A 15301-nucleotide genomic window follows, 5' to 3' on the forward strand; every position below is an offset into this window, starting at 1 on the left:
TTTGTCAGTTCTTTCTGTTTGTTCCCGTGCTGATAGAATGATTTTTCTCAAGTGATTCATAGGACTGCAAGTTCCTGAATGGGTAGGGAGGCCATATACTTGGCAATTGCTTTTTATAACTTTGAGATTACTCTTCAGTAGGAAAACTCTCTGTGGTTGAATGTTTATATCCAGTAAAATTTTCATTGATTTCTTCCAAAGAAAAGTGCCTAAGAGTAGTAAGTGGTTTTAATAAAATGAAGATTTAACTGGTGGTGGAGTTTCCTGTTGCATTCTGTTTATCATAATTCTGATGCCAATAAAACTGCTTGATGTCAAATTATTATTTTTTGCTTCTGTTAAGACTACATGAAACTTTAGAATATAATTTTGATGGTTTACATAAACAAATACAAATTAACTCCTCCTTTATTACTTTTATAGAAACAAGAAGATGAATGGCAGAGAGTTGATTACCTGATGGAATTTGCTGAATGCTTATATTGTAATCAGTTTCCCCTCAATGACGCTATTAAACCTCTGCAGTGGGCAATAGATCTTCTGCTTTGTATGAAATTCCCTATGCAATCCTCACAAGAGGAAGGTACGTAATGGGTGTTTCTTCTTCAGAGCAATTTCTCAGCAGGAAACACAAGTGAGATTTTAAATTTGCAGCTTAGTTATTAAAAGGAATGGCACAAGTTTGCTTGTATTTTCTTGTGCACCTACTGTCATTTATTCGATGCAAGTTCAGTTTATTTGTGAATTCTATGTGAATTCACAAATAAACACAGGGATTCCTGAGATGTGAGATGCTACCAGAAAGCAGTGTTGGACAGTTTGCTTCAAGTGAGTTTTCATGGAGGGACAGATGAAACTGAAGGAAATAGTTTCTATGGCAAGATTTGGGTATCTAAGTCCATTACCCTTTCCTTGGCTGTATCTTAGCATTAATTTTTCAAAAATGACTTTCAAAGAGATGTATGGCTTCAACTACTTTGTAACTGTAAGAATTCCTTGCTCCTTTCACACAAATATCCACTTTTACTGGTATGACCGTAATGACCTATTCTGATAGGATAGAATTCTGATACTCATTTGGGGAAAAAGGTATCTGATTTCTGGAACCATACTGTCCAGTGTGGCATTAATGAACATCTGCTCTGCTGGGTTTTCTTGTGTGGATGCATGACATGGATCAGACGAGTACCTCTGGTATTTTCATTGAGAAGGATAAATATGCAGTGTCTCTATCACACAGTTGATTAGTAACAGTTACAACCTTCTCTTCATACTTTTCTGTTGGTGGTTTTGTTAGTTTTTTGGTTTTTTTTTTTTTTTTACAGTCCTATGGTAATTTAAGTTTTTATAGAATTCCCAGAATCACTGGGTTGGAAGAGACCTTCAGGATCATAGAGTCCAACCCAGCCCCAACCCCTCAACTAAACCCTGGCCCCCAGTGCCACATCCAGGCTTTGTTAAGCACACCCAGGGATGGGGACTGCACCCCCCCCCGGGGAGTACATTCCAGAACTTTATCACCCTTTCTGTAAAATTTTTTTTCCTAATATCCAACCTGTATTTCCCTTGGTGCAGCTTGAGGCTGTGTGCTCTGGTTGTGTCAGTGCTGCTGCAGACAGAGCCCAGCCCCAGCTGAGCACAGGCATCTTTCAGGAGCTGTGCAGAGTGATGGGGGCACCCCTGAGTCTCCTTTTCTCCAGGCTGAGCACCCCCAGCTCCCTCAGGGGTTCCTCACAGGGTTTGTGCTCCAAGCCCCTCACCAGCCTCGTTGCCCTTCTGTGGACATGCTTGAGCGTCCCAAGGTCCTTCCCAACTGAGGGCCCAGAACTGGGCACAGCGCTCAAGGTGCAGCCTCAGCAGTGCCCATACAGGGGCAGAATGAGCTCCCTGCTCCTGCTGGCCACACCATTCCTGAGCCGGGCCAGGAGCCCTTGGCCTTCTCAGCCATCAGGGCACTCTGCTGGCCCATGTTCAACCGGATGTCACCAGCACCCCAGGGCCCTTTGTGCCTGGGCCCTGCCCAGCCACACTGTCCCCATACTGTAATGCTGCAGGGGGTTATTGTGGCCAAAATGCAGTACTCAGCACTTGGATTTATTAAACTTCATTCTGTTAGACTCAGCCCATACATCCAACCATTCCAGGTCCCTCTGCAGAGCCCTCCTACCTTCCAGCAGATCAACACGTGATCCCAGCTTAGTGTTATCTGTGAACTTACTGATGAAAGACTCAATCCCTTCATCCATGCCATTGATAAAGATTTTGATCAGAGCTGGCCCCAGCAGAGAGCCCTGAGGGACACCCCTGGTGCCCGGCTGCCAGCTGGATGCAGCACCATTCACCACCACTCTCGGGGCCCGGCCATCCAGGCCGTTCTGAGCCCAGCAAAGAGTGGTTTTTTGTTAGTTCTGTAACCCACCCACTTTCACCAGTTTGCTTATGATTACTGTCATTGCAAAGCTCTTAATGGAAACTCAAGTATTATAATAAGGGAAATTAGGTTTAAATATAAAACAGCCCAGGTTGGAAGGAACCTCAGAAGATCATCTGGGCCAGCCTCATTTGGATTTAATTTCTCTATCAGGCTTACATCATTTATTATACAGAACTGTTACATTGTTGATTAAAAACATGGCGCAAGTAGCATTGCATCACTTTAACATCTTCAGCAGATGGATTTCCATTTTTCTTTTTTTCCCCTAAGTATTTTCATTTTCAATTCAGAAATTTTAACTTTTAAATGCATTTTTACAATGCTGTCACTGTGAGCATGTGTTTGCTGCTTTTTTTTTTAACAGAAAGCAATGCTATACCAGAATTGTTGCCTACAGAAAATGCTAAGATGGACAATGGAGCAAATGGTACCACATCCCAAATGAATTTGGAAGATTTGAGTAATATTAAACAACTGGAAGCTTTGTTTAGAGCACAGACATTAATGGCTATATTTTCTGGTCATGGATCTTCTTTTCATCAGCAGCACTGTTTGATGGCATATGCCTGTATCATCCGTATCTGGCAGGTGCGATTATATGAGATCATATGTTGCATTGTGTTATAATAATGTAGCTAGTATATTTCACATTTCCTCGTGTAATTATGGTAGCAGCTATTAATTTGGTGTTTAGCTTTGCCCTTAGGGTTTTCTGTTGTATGGTGCAGTTAGCGTATTTTCTCAGGTTTAAGGACTAAACAAGAAAATTGTTTCTCTCAGGAAAATGGAGGGGAGGCACTAAGGGTAAAAGCAGTGGGCTGTTGTTTCTCAGGAGTCCATTCATATGTTTTGTGCAATATGTTCTCAAATTTTGTATTTTTTAATTTGCTAAGGAATCTCAGTAGTGGCAGAATACATACTGAAGACGTTTCTGTCAGTTCTGAAGGTGGACCTTCATGAAGTTGAGTCAAAAGGACTGTCATTTGACTGAAAAGGATTGTGGAATCTGGCAGTGTTCACTGATTGATTTCTCTAATTACTTTTTCATAATTAGAGCATTTCAAATCTATCAAATCTACTTCACTTCTCATAGACATGCCCAATTGAAATGGCTAATCAGAATCACAGCAATGATCATAGGAAAACAATAATATGTTAAGTAAAGTAAATATTTGAAGGGACTAAATATGTACTTGATAATAGTAATGCAACAAATCATTATAGGAACAGTCTCAGTTGGGACCTACCAAGTAGATTGGTAAGCTGTGGCTTGTGTATAATTTTACTCCAATTATTAGTGAAAGCCTGCAACTTGTTACCACTTATTTGTGGTAATTATGAGCAAGAATTTAAAATAAAATAAAAATCAGTTTAACATGTGATGTGAGACAGGAATTTGCAAAGTAAAAATGGAATATTGGTGTTTTCAAATTTACACAAGCATAACTTTTAATATCTAGCACTTGACTGTGCATCTTACTAGGGGAAAAGACTATCTGAAGAGAGTACTACTGTTTGAATAAGCTATTAAAACTAAAACTTAGAGTTGATGCTGCCATCAGTGCCAGTTGTAAGCTAATGATAGTAATTCTAAGAATCATAGTTACAGCTGAACAGTATTATGAGAAAAGAAATAACCATGTGGTATTAAGGGAATTAAAGTACTTCAGGATACCTTGTTTTGGCTTTACAAAGTAAAGCAGACCTGACTGCAGACATCTGCTTGAAAGCAGGCTCTTTAGTGTTAGGACTCCATAAATAGGTCAGTAGAAGATTTTAAAATATTTTACAAAAAAATCAGCTGCCTCTGACTTTTTAAAGATGTGTCACCTTTAATTTGAAATTTTATTTTGTTTTGAGTATCCAGCATTATTTTTTGCTTCGTATTTTGTATTCTACTCTTGATTCCTCCAGCAAAACATATTAGTCTTCTCAAATTAATGTGGCTTTTGGTTTTGTTTTGTTGTTGTTTGGTTAGTTTTTTGTTTGGTTGATTTTGGTTTTGTTTGTTGTTGGGATTTTTTTTTTGTTTCTTTTTAATTTTAGGTAAAATTAGAATCTGTGCTCCTGCTTCTACAGAGAAAGTTTTGATTGATTCTTTTGTATGCTTAAATATTTAGAATTTTTTTTAATATAATGTTCAGTAGTAGCATTGTAAAAGACTGACCCAGAAGGAGTACAGAGTGACTTTGCTGTTTTGCAGATTACCTCCTTATAAAATTCATCCCTTGTAGAAAATGAAGCTGGTGAGACTACTGGTTTGGAAAAAAAAAGAATTGCATTTTAAACCATATAAGTTAAAAAAAGGTAGTGTAGTATTTATCCAAGAGATGATCTTGTCTTTTGACAGTTCTGCTGCTTAATTGCATTGCCATGCTTGTACAAAAAATTCAAGCATCCGGGAGTCTCTGAAATTGTTATTTTACTGAAGAAAACTATTATGCAAGCAGACTATATGTGACAGTTGTTAATAGCTGTAGATACTGTACTTGCAGTGGATAATAACTATTACTGGAAAGTGAGATTATTATTGTTATTAATATTGCAAATTGAAATTAATTTAATGTAATTTTTTATAATCTAGGTGTCATTGTCAGCATCAGGGATTATTACAAAAGCATTCTTAACACAACCTACAAGTCAACAGAAAGTGCAGTCAAAAACTCCTAAAAAAGACAAGGACAAAAAGAAAGAGAAACAAGTAAGACCCACGTTTATGTGGAATTAAAACAACCCTCTCTTTCTTAGAGGTGTTTCCCTGGGCTCCTTTGGTGAATAGTTCAGATGCTTTACTGTGCCCACTCTCATAACCTGGGGAGAATTTCTCTGTGAATCTGTGGATCATTCCTCTACTCTTGATCACAGTCTTGAGAGATCATGAATTTACAAATACTTTTTCTTTTGTTTGTTGCCTTGGTCAAGACGCTGCTGTTTTGTAAAACCCACAGTCTAGAGATGCAAAAACCACCCCAAATTTGACAAAACTTCAGAGGACATTAAGCAAATGTGTTCAATTTTTAGCTGAATATTTAACACCAATAGGATTGTTAGTTTGATCTCATAAGTGTTCTTGCTTTTATTATAGGTAGAAGTTTCAAAGGAGAAACCTAAAGGAAAAGAATCAGTTGATTACTTACCAGAAAATGTGGAAGAATGGGCCCAGTATGACTGTCCCAATGAAATCAGAGATACTTTTAAACAGAAAACAAATAGTTATGGTATTCACTGGGATAATTTCCCAAAACCTGTAAGTATACTCCTCAAAAATCTAGAGCATTTACTATTTAGGAGTAAATCAGTACCAGAAAATGGTTTTATTTTAGTTTTTCTGTCTGTGTGTTTTCAGACAGTTGTCTGAATACTTTTGTACAATACTTTACTTTTGTATTGTAGTATTCATTAATACTTCAAGGTGTTAGCCTGTTCTGTGCATGCTGAAATGAAGCTAACTTCGAGAAGGCTTTTGCCAACTTTTTGTGTACCTTGCTGCTCTTTCATCTAGAAAGTTTCTTTATGCCTTTTTTCAGGTTTATTTTGGAACTGAAGATGTAATCATTAATTTAAAATTTATTTTCTACAAAATTAAGTTTATACTGACTGAATTTTAAAAAATTTCTTTTCAGACTTGCACTTTGTATTTTATGGACCTTTTATCAAAAGAACTACAGAAATTTTTTTGCCCCCACTTGATTCTTCCAGTCTTTCAGCTAGCTGAAGTTATTGCTAGTGAAGTGCTGGAGTGTAGAAGTCTGTCTGATCTCTATCACCTTCGGTTTGTATCCTTTATTTATTTTAAATAAAAGAGAAACTGAATGGAGTGGACCATCCATTAATATCTCAACAATAGTAATAAGAATTTTTTGTGACTTACTGTTTTATATTTGTAATGGATTTTTATTTATTTTCTTTTCTTTTTTAATGCATTTTAATAGAATTTTGGTGAATAGGTTTGTGGAATCAAAGCCACTAAATTTATTTGTTACAAAAAATGATCTCCCATGTGGAAAGCATATGAGATTATGAAGTCACACCACTTTCATGTGAAAAATTTTCAAAATGCCTTATTGTCATCTAACTGAAAAAAACAAAGTCAAATTTCTGTAAAAGTCTTATCTGTTAAGTATTCAAAAGGCAGACTCCCTATTTGCATCAAAAATAAATTCTCCACCATAAGGGCACAAAGAAGTTGCCCTGGTAAGTGCATTTTTAGAGAGATTTGTCTTTGTGACCAAAATTATGTTATTTTTTATGGATGCTAACCCCTAAAAGTTGTGATTTAAAAGTATTTAATATGCATGCAATTGAAATTCTTGCTATTTTAGTTAAAGCATTTTATAATGCTTTTTTGGTAGGTATTAAATAATGATTGCTTAATAAGTAATGGTCATAAGCAATAATTGTTTGCTTATTTTCTGATGGTTTGTGAAATACCGCATAATGAATCTTTAAAATGCCTGAAACTGATCCCATCGAGCAGAGTAGATGTTCATGTATACAAATATACCTGTTTCTCTGCCAATTGATTACTGAGTTGCTTTCTTAGAAGACTAAAAGGGACTTTCTGGTAGGAAATTATTTTCACCCAAGATTTGCCAGACAGGTTTTTTTTTTTGTTGATTCCTCAAGACTTGTGTTTATTTCATGGTATTTTATATATATCTATGACCTGATGTCTATATATGATTAGACAGATGTGTAGGAATATATTACTCTTTATTCAGGACAGAAAAGTAGATTAGCACGTACGCATGGAGGGGCAGGGTGGAGGTGGTTGCATGCTATTGTGAAACCATAGAAATATTTTCGTAGTTTTAGTACATAATTTTTGGCATTAAGCTGGAGTGATACAGGTTTGATGAACTAGACTGGGCTTACTGGTGGATGTCCCATCCCTGGAAGTGTTCCAGGTCAGATTGGATGCAAGGGCATCTTTCACAAAGATCATCTACAGATAAGATATCTTTAGAAGTTCCTTCCAGCCCAAACTATTCTTTGATTCTGCGACCTCTGTCTATAGGTAATTTTCCCTGCCTTTATTTACAATCTTTGTTATTGCCAGCATTAATTGAGACATGAGAAGGTAGGATTGACAAAGGAGGAATATGTGCTATGTATATATAATGTACTTATATGAAGCAACATATGAAGGATTCAGGTTGTTTCTTAAACATTTCTTCTTTTTTATTTGTAGAATTGCCCTGATATGCTCAGATTTAAAACTGAATCAGGCATCTGCGTATCATGAGAAAGCTGCTGGAGACGTATACATTAGTGAATTAGAGCAAGCAACGTATGTATTTTCACTTCTGAGGGGGTATTTATTTGGGACTGTTTTCCCTACAGTTAACGAGTGTTGTTGGGGGAAAACAGGGCAAAAAATTATCTTGGAACACACCTGTGGTATATTAGCTATGCCCTAAAATTCTGTGCAAGTTTGGTTAGTGTTTATCTACAGGGTAGTATATGGTAAGGACTCCTAACACACTAATACTTTGTTATGAAATTCTATTTCAAATATACTTGAGTTTAATTTTTTGTTCCTGTGATTTAGGTGTAGGCAAGAGATTGCACTGGAAAAAGAAAAAAATGTATGCATGAAGACAGAAGAAAGAAAAGTACTATTTGAAAATGCTCAGCTTAATGGTAGTAGGAATGAGAATGTCCTTACTTCAAGGGAAAAGGTTTTTATTTCTCCTTCAGTTTCTATACTAAGTTACTCTTTCCCTTTTTTAATGCACTTGCTAGTTTGTTTTTAGATAATACTTGAGAAATATATGAACACAAAAATAATAAAAAAGTGCATGCTATCTAAATTCTGCTAGCAATCATCTGAAGCTGAGGTTTGCCTGGCATACTATTTATATCAAGGAGAAACAAGATTGGAATCTTTATTCATACAAAGTAAAACTACTTTCCTACAAATGGATTTGGGGACTAAAGCAAATGGATTAAAAAGACTGAGAAGCAAAAAAGATACTGTATTCACTCTTGGTCTTGTTTTTTCTCTTCTTTCTCCATTTCATCAACATGTACTGTTTTGCTTCTGCTTACATATTGTTTTAAGGGCATGCCAGTATTTCAGCTCTTTCCTGTCTCTTTTTTAAGAAGATAATTGCCTTACTGATTCTTTAATGCTTACCTTCACTTTGCTCTTTATTATGGCAATGCTGTCTGGATTGTCATCACACCATTTTGCTCTTTTTGTATATTTTTCCCAGTCTTGTGCATTGTATTTCTAATTACTAATCCCTCTCAATTCACCTCTTTTAGCTGTTGTAAATAGTATTCCTCTTTTAGTTTTAGTTATTACCAAAAGTCAACTTTGTGACAGCAGCATATCTGAAGTAGGTAATCTGTCATCCACTTAGTTTAAATAGTATCTGCTTACTAGTTCAATGCCTTTTGAGGATTGTAAAATCCAAATCTCATAAACTACCTGTTGTTCTTGTAATATAATGTTAAATTTTGAAGTTAGAAAATACAAATACAGCTGAAGTGTGGGATGTCACAGCTAACAACTTGTATTCTGTCTAGGCTTTTTGACATTTATGAAGATGTAATACTCTGATTTTTTTCAGGGTTTTGAGGTAAATGCAGTAACAGGAAAAGGACTGAGTGCACTTTCTTTCCCTCGCTTGTGGATTGAAAAAGCTGAAGTACTAATTCAGCTAGGCTTATATCAACCAGCAAGGCTTCTGCTTTCAGAGGCCCATGCTGCAGCTCAGGTACAATACAAGTTAAATAGAAAAAGAAACACTAATAACATGTGTAGGGAAAATGCAATTATTTGTTAGAGTAATAATAATCGAACTGCAAAGCCAAGCCTTCTCCCACCACCCCAAACCAATTGCTTATTACATTTCAACATATGTAATATGTACATTTAAATATATGGCATTTCAGTCCAACTTTATGGGAGTTGTCTGAAGGTTATATAAATTTCTGAAGTAGTGTCAGCCTTTCTGTCTGCTTTGCAGTAGCCTTGGAAGATATGGGTATATTTCGACCTTATTTGTTTAAATAGGTGGGAAAAGTTCAAGGTTTGTTCAGAAGAGAGAGAGAGCATTTAGTCCCATCCTCTCAATATTTTGATCATTTGAAAGTCTGATTATTTAATTTTGATCTTCATTATGGATTGACTGCAATTTTTTGATTCAACTGAAATTATTTCCTAGAGTTCTGGCAGATCTGAAATAAGTGTCCATATGTTCCATCTAACAGATTCGTATCATCTCATTATTATGAAGGATTATACATTACAGATGTTTTCCCTATATCTAACATTTTCCACTTTAGCCCTGTGTATCATTATAAAAGTTTTTGAAATATAATAATTGCAGTAAAACGTTTACTTAAAGAAAGTGTAATTGATGTCCTGTTATTTTGTGTAATATTTTTTCTCCTGTAAGAAAACAGCCTATGTAAATTTAGTACAATCATGAATACTTTGAATAATAATATATGAATGATATTCATGAATAATACATGCCCCTTTATAAAGCATTAATTAAGCATTGTATATTGAGGAAAGCTCAAAATACATTAGTGAGGACAGTAATTTTAATTTTGTAATTCGTCAACAGAATCCTGTATGTCTGTATGCTAGTACACAAATATTATACAATATTTGTTCCTTATACAGGACCAGTTATTTAGCTTATAACTAGTGTAAACAACACTGTGAATTTGCTGGATCTCTAGTGTATCTGTACTGTTGACAAAAAAATCTTACATCATCACATTTCTTCATCAGACACTGACAAACACTAGCAGATATATACTTACTAAATAATTGCAGAAAAACAGTTTATTTGACTGATGAAATAGAAGGTGCAGGAACAGAAAGAAATATGAAGTAGATATACCATAAGGAATAACTAAGAAGTTCAGCAGATTCTTGGGGAAATAGCATTCACTTTTTAATTCTTTAAGGTTAATAGAAAATATGGACAGACAAAAATATGAATAGCAGTAGTGGATTTTTAGTGTGTAGAACACATCTCTCTCTTTCTAGGAGCTGAGGGCCCTATCTGATACATCAAAGTGCTTGTACTTACTTGCTGTGTTGGCTAACCTGGAAAGAAACCACAGACAAGCTAAAGCACTCCTTGAGAAAGCACAGCTTCTGGGAGGAGATGAACAGTTTTGGTATAACAGTACCCTTAGTCTAACAGAAGCAATTCTAGAGGAAGAGGGGGAAGGAAAACAGAGCATGGTAAGGAAATTTTTTGGGTTTGGAAATTGTGGTTTGGGGTTTTTTTCAGCAGTGCTCTCTCTCAGTGAAATATTACAGCCTTTCCATTTCAATAAAAGCAAAATTAGGTGTTAAATATAGCTAAATGTAGTTGTTTTCTCTGAGCATATAACAGACATTAATTACAGGTTCCAAACAGCTGCAGGACAATCAGAATGAGATTCTACCCACAGAAGTTTAGAATGTTTTTATGATAAGCTGTATGTTCTCCTATTGCAATAAAACCAGTTATAATCTAGTATGTATGACTAAACTCCCAGAGATCTGATTCTCTTAACTGGATTATTTTGTATCAGTATTATTTTCTATTACGCTTTTCCTTCCCAAGTGTTTCAAATAGTTTTACAAATATTATTTCTAGATTCTGGAAGATACTTCTGTAACACTTTTTTTTTTTTTACTAAAGCCCTATAACATCAAAATATCCATTTACTGTTAAACCCTTAACTATCATGAGTTTCAGCATAAATAAAGTCTTATGTCTGTGATGATCTAACCTGTCTTGATAAACTGTTCAAGGCTGTGTCATGTAGAGGGATTATTTTGATTTTGACTAAACTCCTATTGTCTTTTGCTGTGTACCTCCAAGATGAATCTGGCTCCATCTTCTCTCCTTGTATGTGTGTGCACCATTCGTGTAATCATCAAAGTATGATCATAACACAGAGAGGAGGACAGAGTCTTAAGCTGTGCCAAGGGCAATATAGGCTGGATATTAAGAAAAGGTTTTTTATGGAAAGAGTGATCAAGTACTCAAATGTTCTGCCCAGGGAGGGGGTGGAGTCACCATCCCTGGATGTGTTTAAAAAAAGCCTGGATGTGGAACTTGGTGCTATGGTTGAGGTGTTGGGGCTGGGTTGGACTTGATGATCTTGAAGGTCTCTTCCAACCCAGTGATTCTGTGATTCTGTAACTCAAACTTTCTAGACTTCTTTACAGTTATCAAGAGCTAGCCATCTTCAGGATAACTAACATGTTGTGTACAAAATTTAAGCTTTCTAAATTAATGTTTATTATTATCTGTAGACATAAATAGAATTATGAAAATTCTGGTGTTACCTGCAGGCTTGTGAGATATTGGAACATACTGTAAGTGTGCTTCGATCTACTTTGTTGAAGAGACCTGGCAGACAATCAGAATTGGGTTTTATGATTGCATCCCTTGAAGCCAGGTAAGCTGTATTTTCTCTAAAATATGCCCAGCTTCTAAAATGCAGCTACATTGCAAATATATGTACTTTTTACAATGCTTTCTTATTTTAGTATGGCAAATTCTGTGAATTCTCAAATATTTATGTTCTAAGTAATTTATGTGGTGGTTTGGTTTTTTAAAGTTTCAATTTCTTTCCTAAATTCCGTATTTCCTTCTCAAATGCTTGCATGTAGCCCCACTACCTGTTGTGTTGGTAAACTAGACACCACAGCCTATCGTGCATAGCTTGCAGTGCAGGTTACCTAAAGGTGCAGTGTATATTTGCCTGTGCAGAGGTACCTGTTTGAACACTCCCACAACACTACTGCAGTCTACAGTATTGACTTCTGCTCTCAACGTGAACCAAGAAGCCTGTTCTTGGTGGAACTAAACAATTATTTCAGTTATACTGAAATACAAGCACAGAGACCTTAAAATGTGTTGGTGAAGGGTGAGTGTACAACACTTACACTCCTGTCTTTCCATAGATGGGAAGCTTTTCTAGAAAAGGAAGACTGTTTGGAGTCTTCTCAGTTCATCTGTTCTTAGAAGACTGATTAGGAGGAAGATGGAATAATTAAATACATGGAACAAGTGATACCTCTTCTCTAATCTCAAAATATAATATTTGCATTTTTTCAGAATTACTATAATTTTAAAACACACAACTGTGGTACTTTTTGTAGACTTGTTAGAATTTAAAGGAAGGCAGAGAGAAATGTGTTTGTTCTCAAAAAGCCTGTGCTTTCTGATTGCTATGTTGTATTTCATTTTTCTTTCCAGAAAAACACTTATTCAGATACATTTTGCCCAGGATCATATGACAATAGATGCCAATTCTGCTCAGCTGCCACACATTCTACAGGAATCCTACAATAAATTAGTTCAACTTGAGAAGGACTTTCTTCATCATGGGCATAAAAACTACAGTGCTGAAATACTGCTGGAATGTGCAAATATTTGTTGGTACGAATATACTTCTACTGAAAAAATTTATTTAGGTTAAACTAGTCCATGAAGTGTCTTGTTTACTTTTTATGGTCTAATTAAGATGGAAAAGAGCAGATAACATTTCAAAAACAAATACAATACAAACAATACAAATTTAATATTTTTAATGTATAATTAAGCTATTTGATCTATTAATTGATTCATTATTTTATTATGTATGTTCAACAGTGTTGATACTGTAAAAATAAGCACTTTCTTATGTTAGTTCTTTTGAGTTTATGGTGTTGTTGTTTTTTTTTTTTTTTTTTAACAGGAAGGCTGCCAAGCAGGAAAGGAACAAAAGAAACAAACACAGTCACTATTTAGATGCTTATAGTTTAGCTCAGAGAGCAGTATCCAAAACAGAAGAAATATTTCATAACGTTTGTAGTTTATTTGCATTTAATGAGGTATTGGCTTTTTTTACCTTAATAGTGGAAAGGAAACCTAGTTTAGTTGTAATATTCACTTATTCTTGGATAATCTCATTTGGAGCTTCCAGGATTTATCTTCTTGTAACGATAAACATTCTTTGTATATAGAAGGAAAAATTGCGTGCCAAAAGAAATTACATTTGAAAATTTATGAAGAGAGCATTTGTTTGGTCTTTGTCAAGTTTATTTAATTCTGGCATTTATCTAATAGCTACAAAAGCAAAAAGTATAAATTTGGAGATATTTTTAATTCGCTAAATACTTGAAAGTTTAAAATTCCTTAAAATGTGTTTCTTCTCAGGAAAAACAAAAAATCTTCACAAAACATTATAAATAAAGAATATCTGTCTTCAAAATAGTGTATTTTGCATAATGAAAGCCTGCAGCCTACTTTGCTAGTGTGTATGTAGCATTATTAGATATTACATATTTGTACCAGGTATATAAAACATGAAAAACAAAAACCCAGCTGCTCTTACTCTGTGGAGCTACTTTGATTGCCTTGTCATGTATTTGACATCATTGAAATTTTTGTTTTAAATTACTTAAATATCTTCATTGCAACATTTCTGCTCTGTCAAGGTGGTAATGCTAAAATGTTTGTTTCTGTGGTTAAAATAAATACAATATTCTAGCTTCTTATGAGGTTAATTTGCAAAAATATTTGAAATTAAAATTGTATTTTCTTTTGTATTTCAGAGTAAAAATGTTAGTATCCCATTAATGAGACAACTAGCCCTTAGAAAAATAAATCTTGTGGAAATTCTTTTGGATATTTTTCATCTTGTCATTACTGAGAAAAAGTTTATAAACCTGGGAGAAGAATCATTTCATGAATTTATGGAGGAAATCATCATTGAAGGTGATGCAATAGAACAGGTAATACAAAATGTTTAGTCCTATGACTTGCATAAAAGGTATAACAAGGTTTTCCATAGCACAACTTCTTCCGCTACTGAGGAAATGGGTTCCCAGAGCAGTCATGTAGTTTTGTAGCAACGGAGGTTGAAGTTTGTGGTTTCAGTCTTGGGGATGGTTTGCTGGCCTCCCTGCCCTTATCCCACATTTTCCTTGGCACTGGTTGAACTTTGATTATGGATGTCACATTGAGCTTTTTTTTCTTAATCAGTTGGTAATGAATTTGTACATCTATTAAAGATAGCTCATTTGTAGTTGAAAGTATAATCACATTTAGCATATGAATTTGTATGTGAATACATATGTGTTGCATTTTTTAAAAATGCATTCTTCTGTCTGTGTGGGGATATATGAGCAAATAAATATGAATATGTGTTTTACCAGGATTGGAAGTATATGAAACGCACCATGGCTCATATTGCACTGGCTCAGTTGGCAAACATACAGAATCTTTGCAAAGGCTGTCCCAACATCGAATCCAAATGCCTGTATCTAAGTGGAAAAACACTTCATTTACTTGCCATCAATGTAGATCCCATATATTCAGAGATTTACTGGAAGCCAAATGTTACGGTATGAATTCTTTTCTTCAGTTAAATTTATTTTTCTGTGTAAAGTTTATCTGCTCTAATATTTTTTTATATACATTTGTATAAAAGCTGCTCTTTTTGTAGGGCTAGGTTTTATATACTGCATGCAAGCCATAATAAAAATGGATGGTAAAATGAGTAATTTCAAAAACATGTTTTTGCCTGCATGCTATCCTCATGCAGCTAATTTTTGATTTGTTTGTGTGGTATGCTAATTACAACATTTTCAAAAGAGAGATAGAAAAATTCCTCTAATGCCTTAAAGGGTGAGTGAGGTACGGTCTGTGAATCCATGCAATCAGGTATTGATTTGCAGGTTAAAAGTTTGGGTTTGCAAGTTGCTTCTGTGTTGCAGTAAGAACCCTTGTAAAGAACCCTTGTGAAAAAAGGAGAATTGATAGAGGCATTATACATTCAGTGATGAATTAAAGTTTTCAGAAGAAATGAGTGGAGGGCAAATATGAGAAAGTGAAACTATCAGAAGTTGTA

At 35.1% G+C, this 15301-nt stretch overlaps 1 protein-coding gene across 1 annotated transcript in view; it reads left to right on the plus strand.

The window, feature by feature from the left end:
- Positions 1 to 15301, plus strand: part of CFAP46 (cilia and flagella associated protein 46) — a 71629-nt gene that overhangs the window by 36481 nt on the left and 19847 nt on the right. Inside the window, exons 29-42 of the mRNA XM_063162877.1 lie at positions 424 to 583; positions 2799 to 3022; positions 5019 to 5135; positions 5520 to 5681; positions 6058 to 6206; positions 7626 to 7724; positions 7986 to 8115; positions 9013 to 9159; positions 10449 to 10649; positions 11754 to 11860; positions 12664 to 12846; positions 13145 to 13280; positions 14004 to 14183; positions 14607 to 14795. Of these exons, the coding sequence (XP_063018947.1) occupies positions 424 to 583; positions 2799 to 3022; positions 5019 to 5135; positions 5520 to 5681; positions 6058 to 6206; positions 7626 to 7724; positions 7986 to 8115; positions 9013 to 9159; positions 10449 to 10649; positions 11754 to 11860; positions 12664 to 12846; positions 13145 to 13280; positions 14004 to 14183; positions 14607 to 14795 (2184 nt within the window). The remainder of the gene's footprint in view (positions 1 to 423; positions 584 to 2798; positions 3023 to 5018; positions 5136 to 5519; positions 5682 to 6057; positions 6207 to 7625; positions 7725 to 7985; positions 8116 to 9012; positions 9160 to 10448; positions 10650 to 11753; positions 11861 to 12663; positions 12847 to 13144; positions 13281 to 14003; positions 14184 to 14606; positions 14796 to 15301) is intronic.

Source organism: Melospiza melodia, chromosome 9 (assembly GCF_035770615.1).
Source record: "Melospiza melodia melodia isolate bMelMel2 chromosome 9, bMelMel2.pri, whole genome shotgun sequence".
NCBI lineage: Eukaryota > Metazoa > Chordata > Aves > Passeriformes > Passerellidae > Melospiza > Melospiza melodia.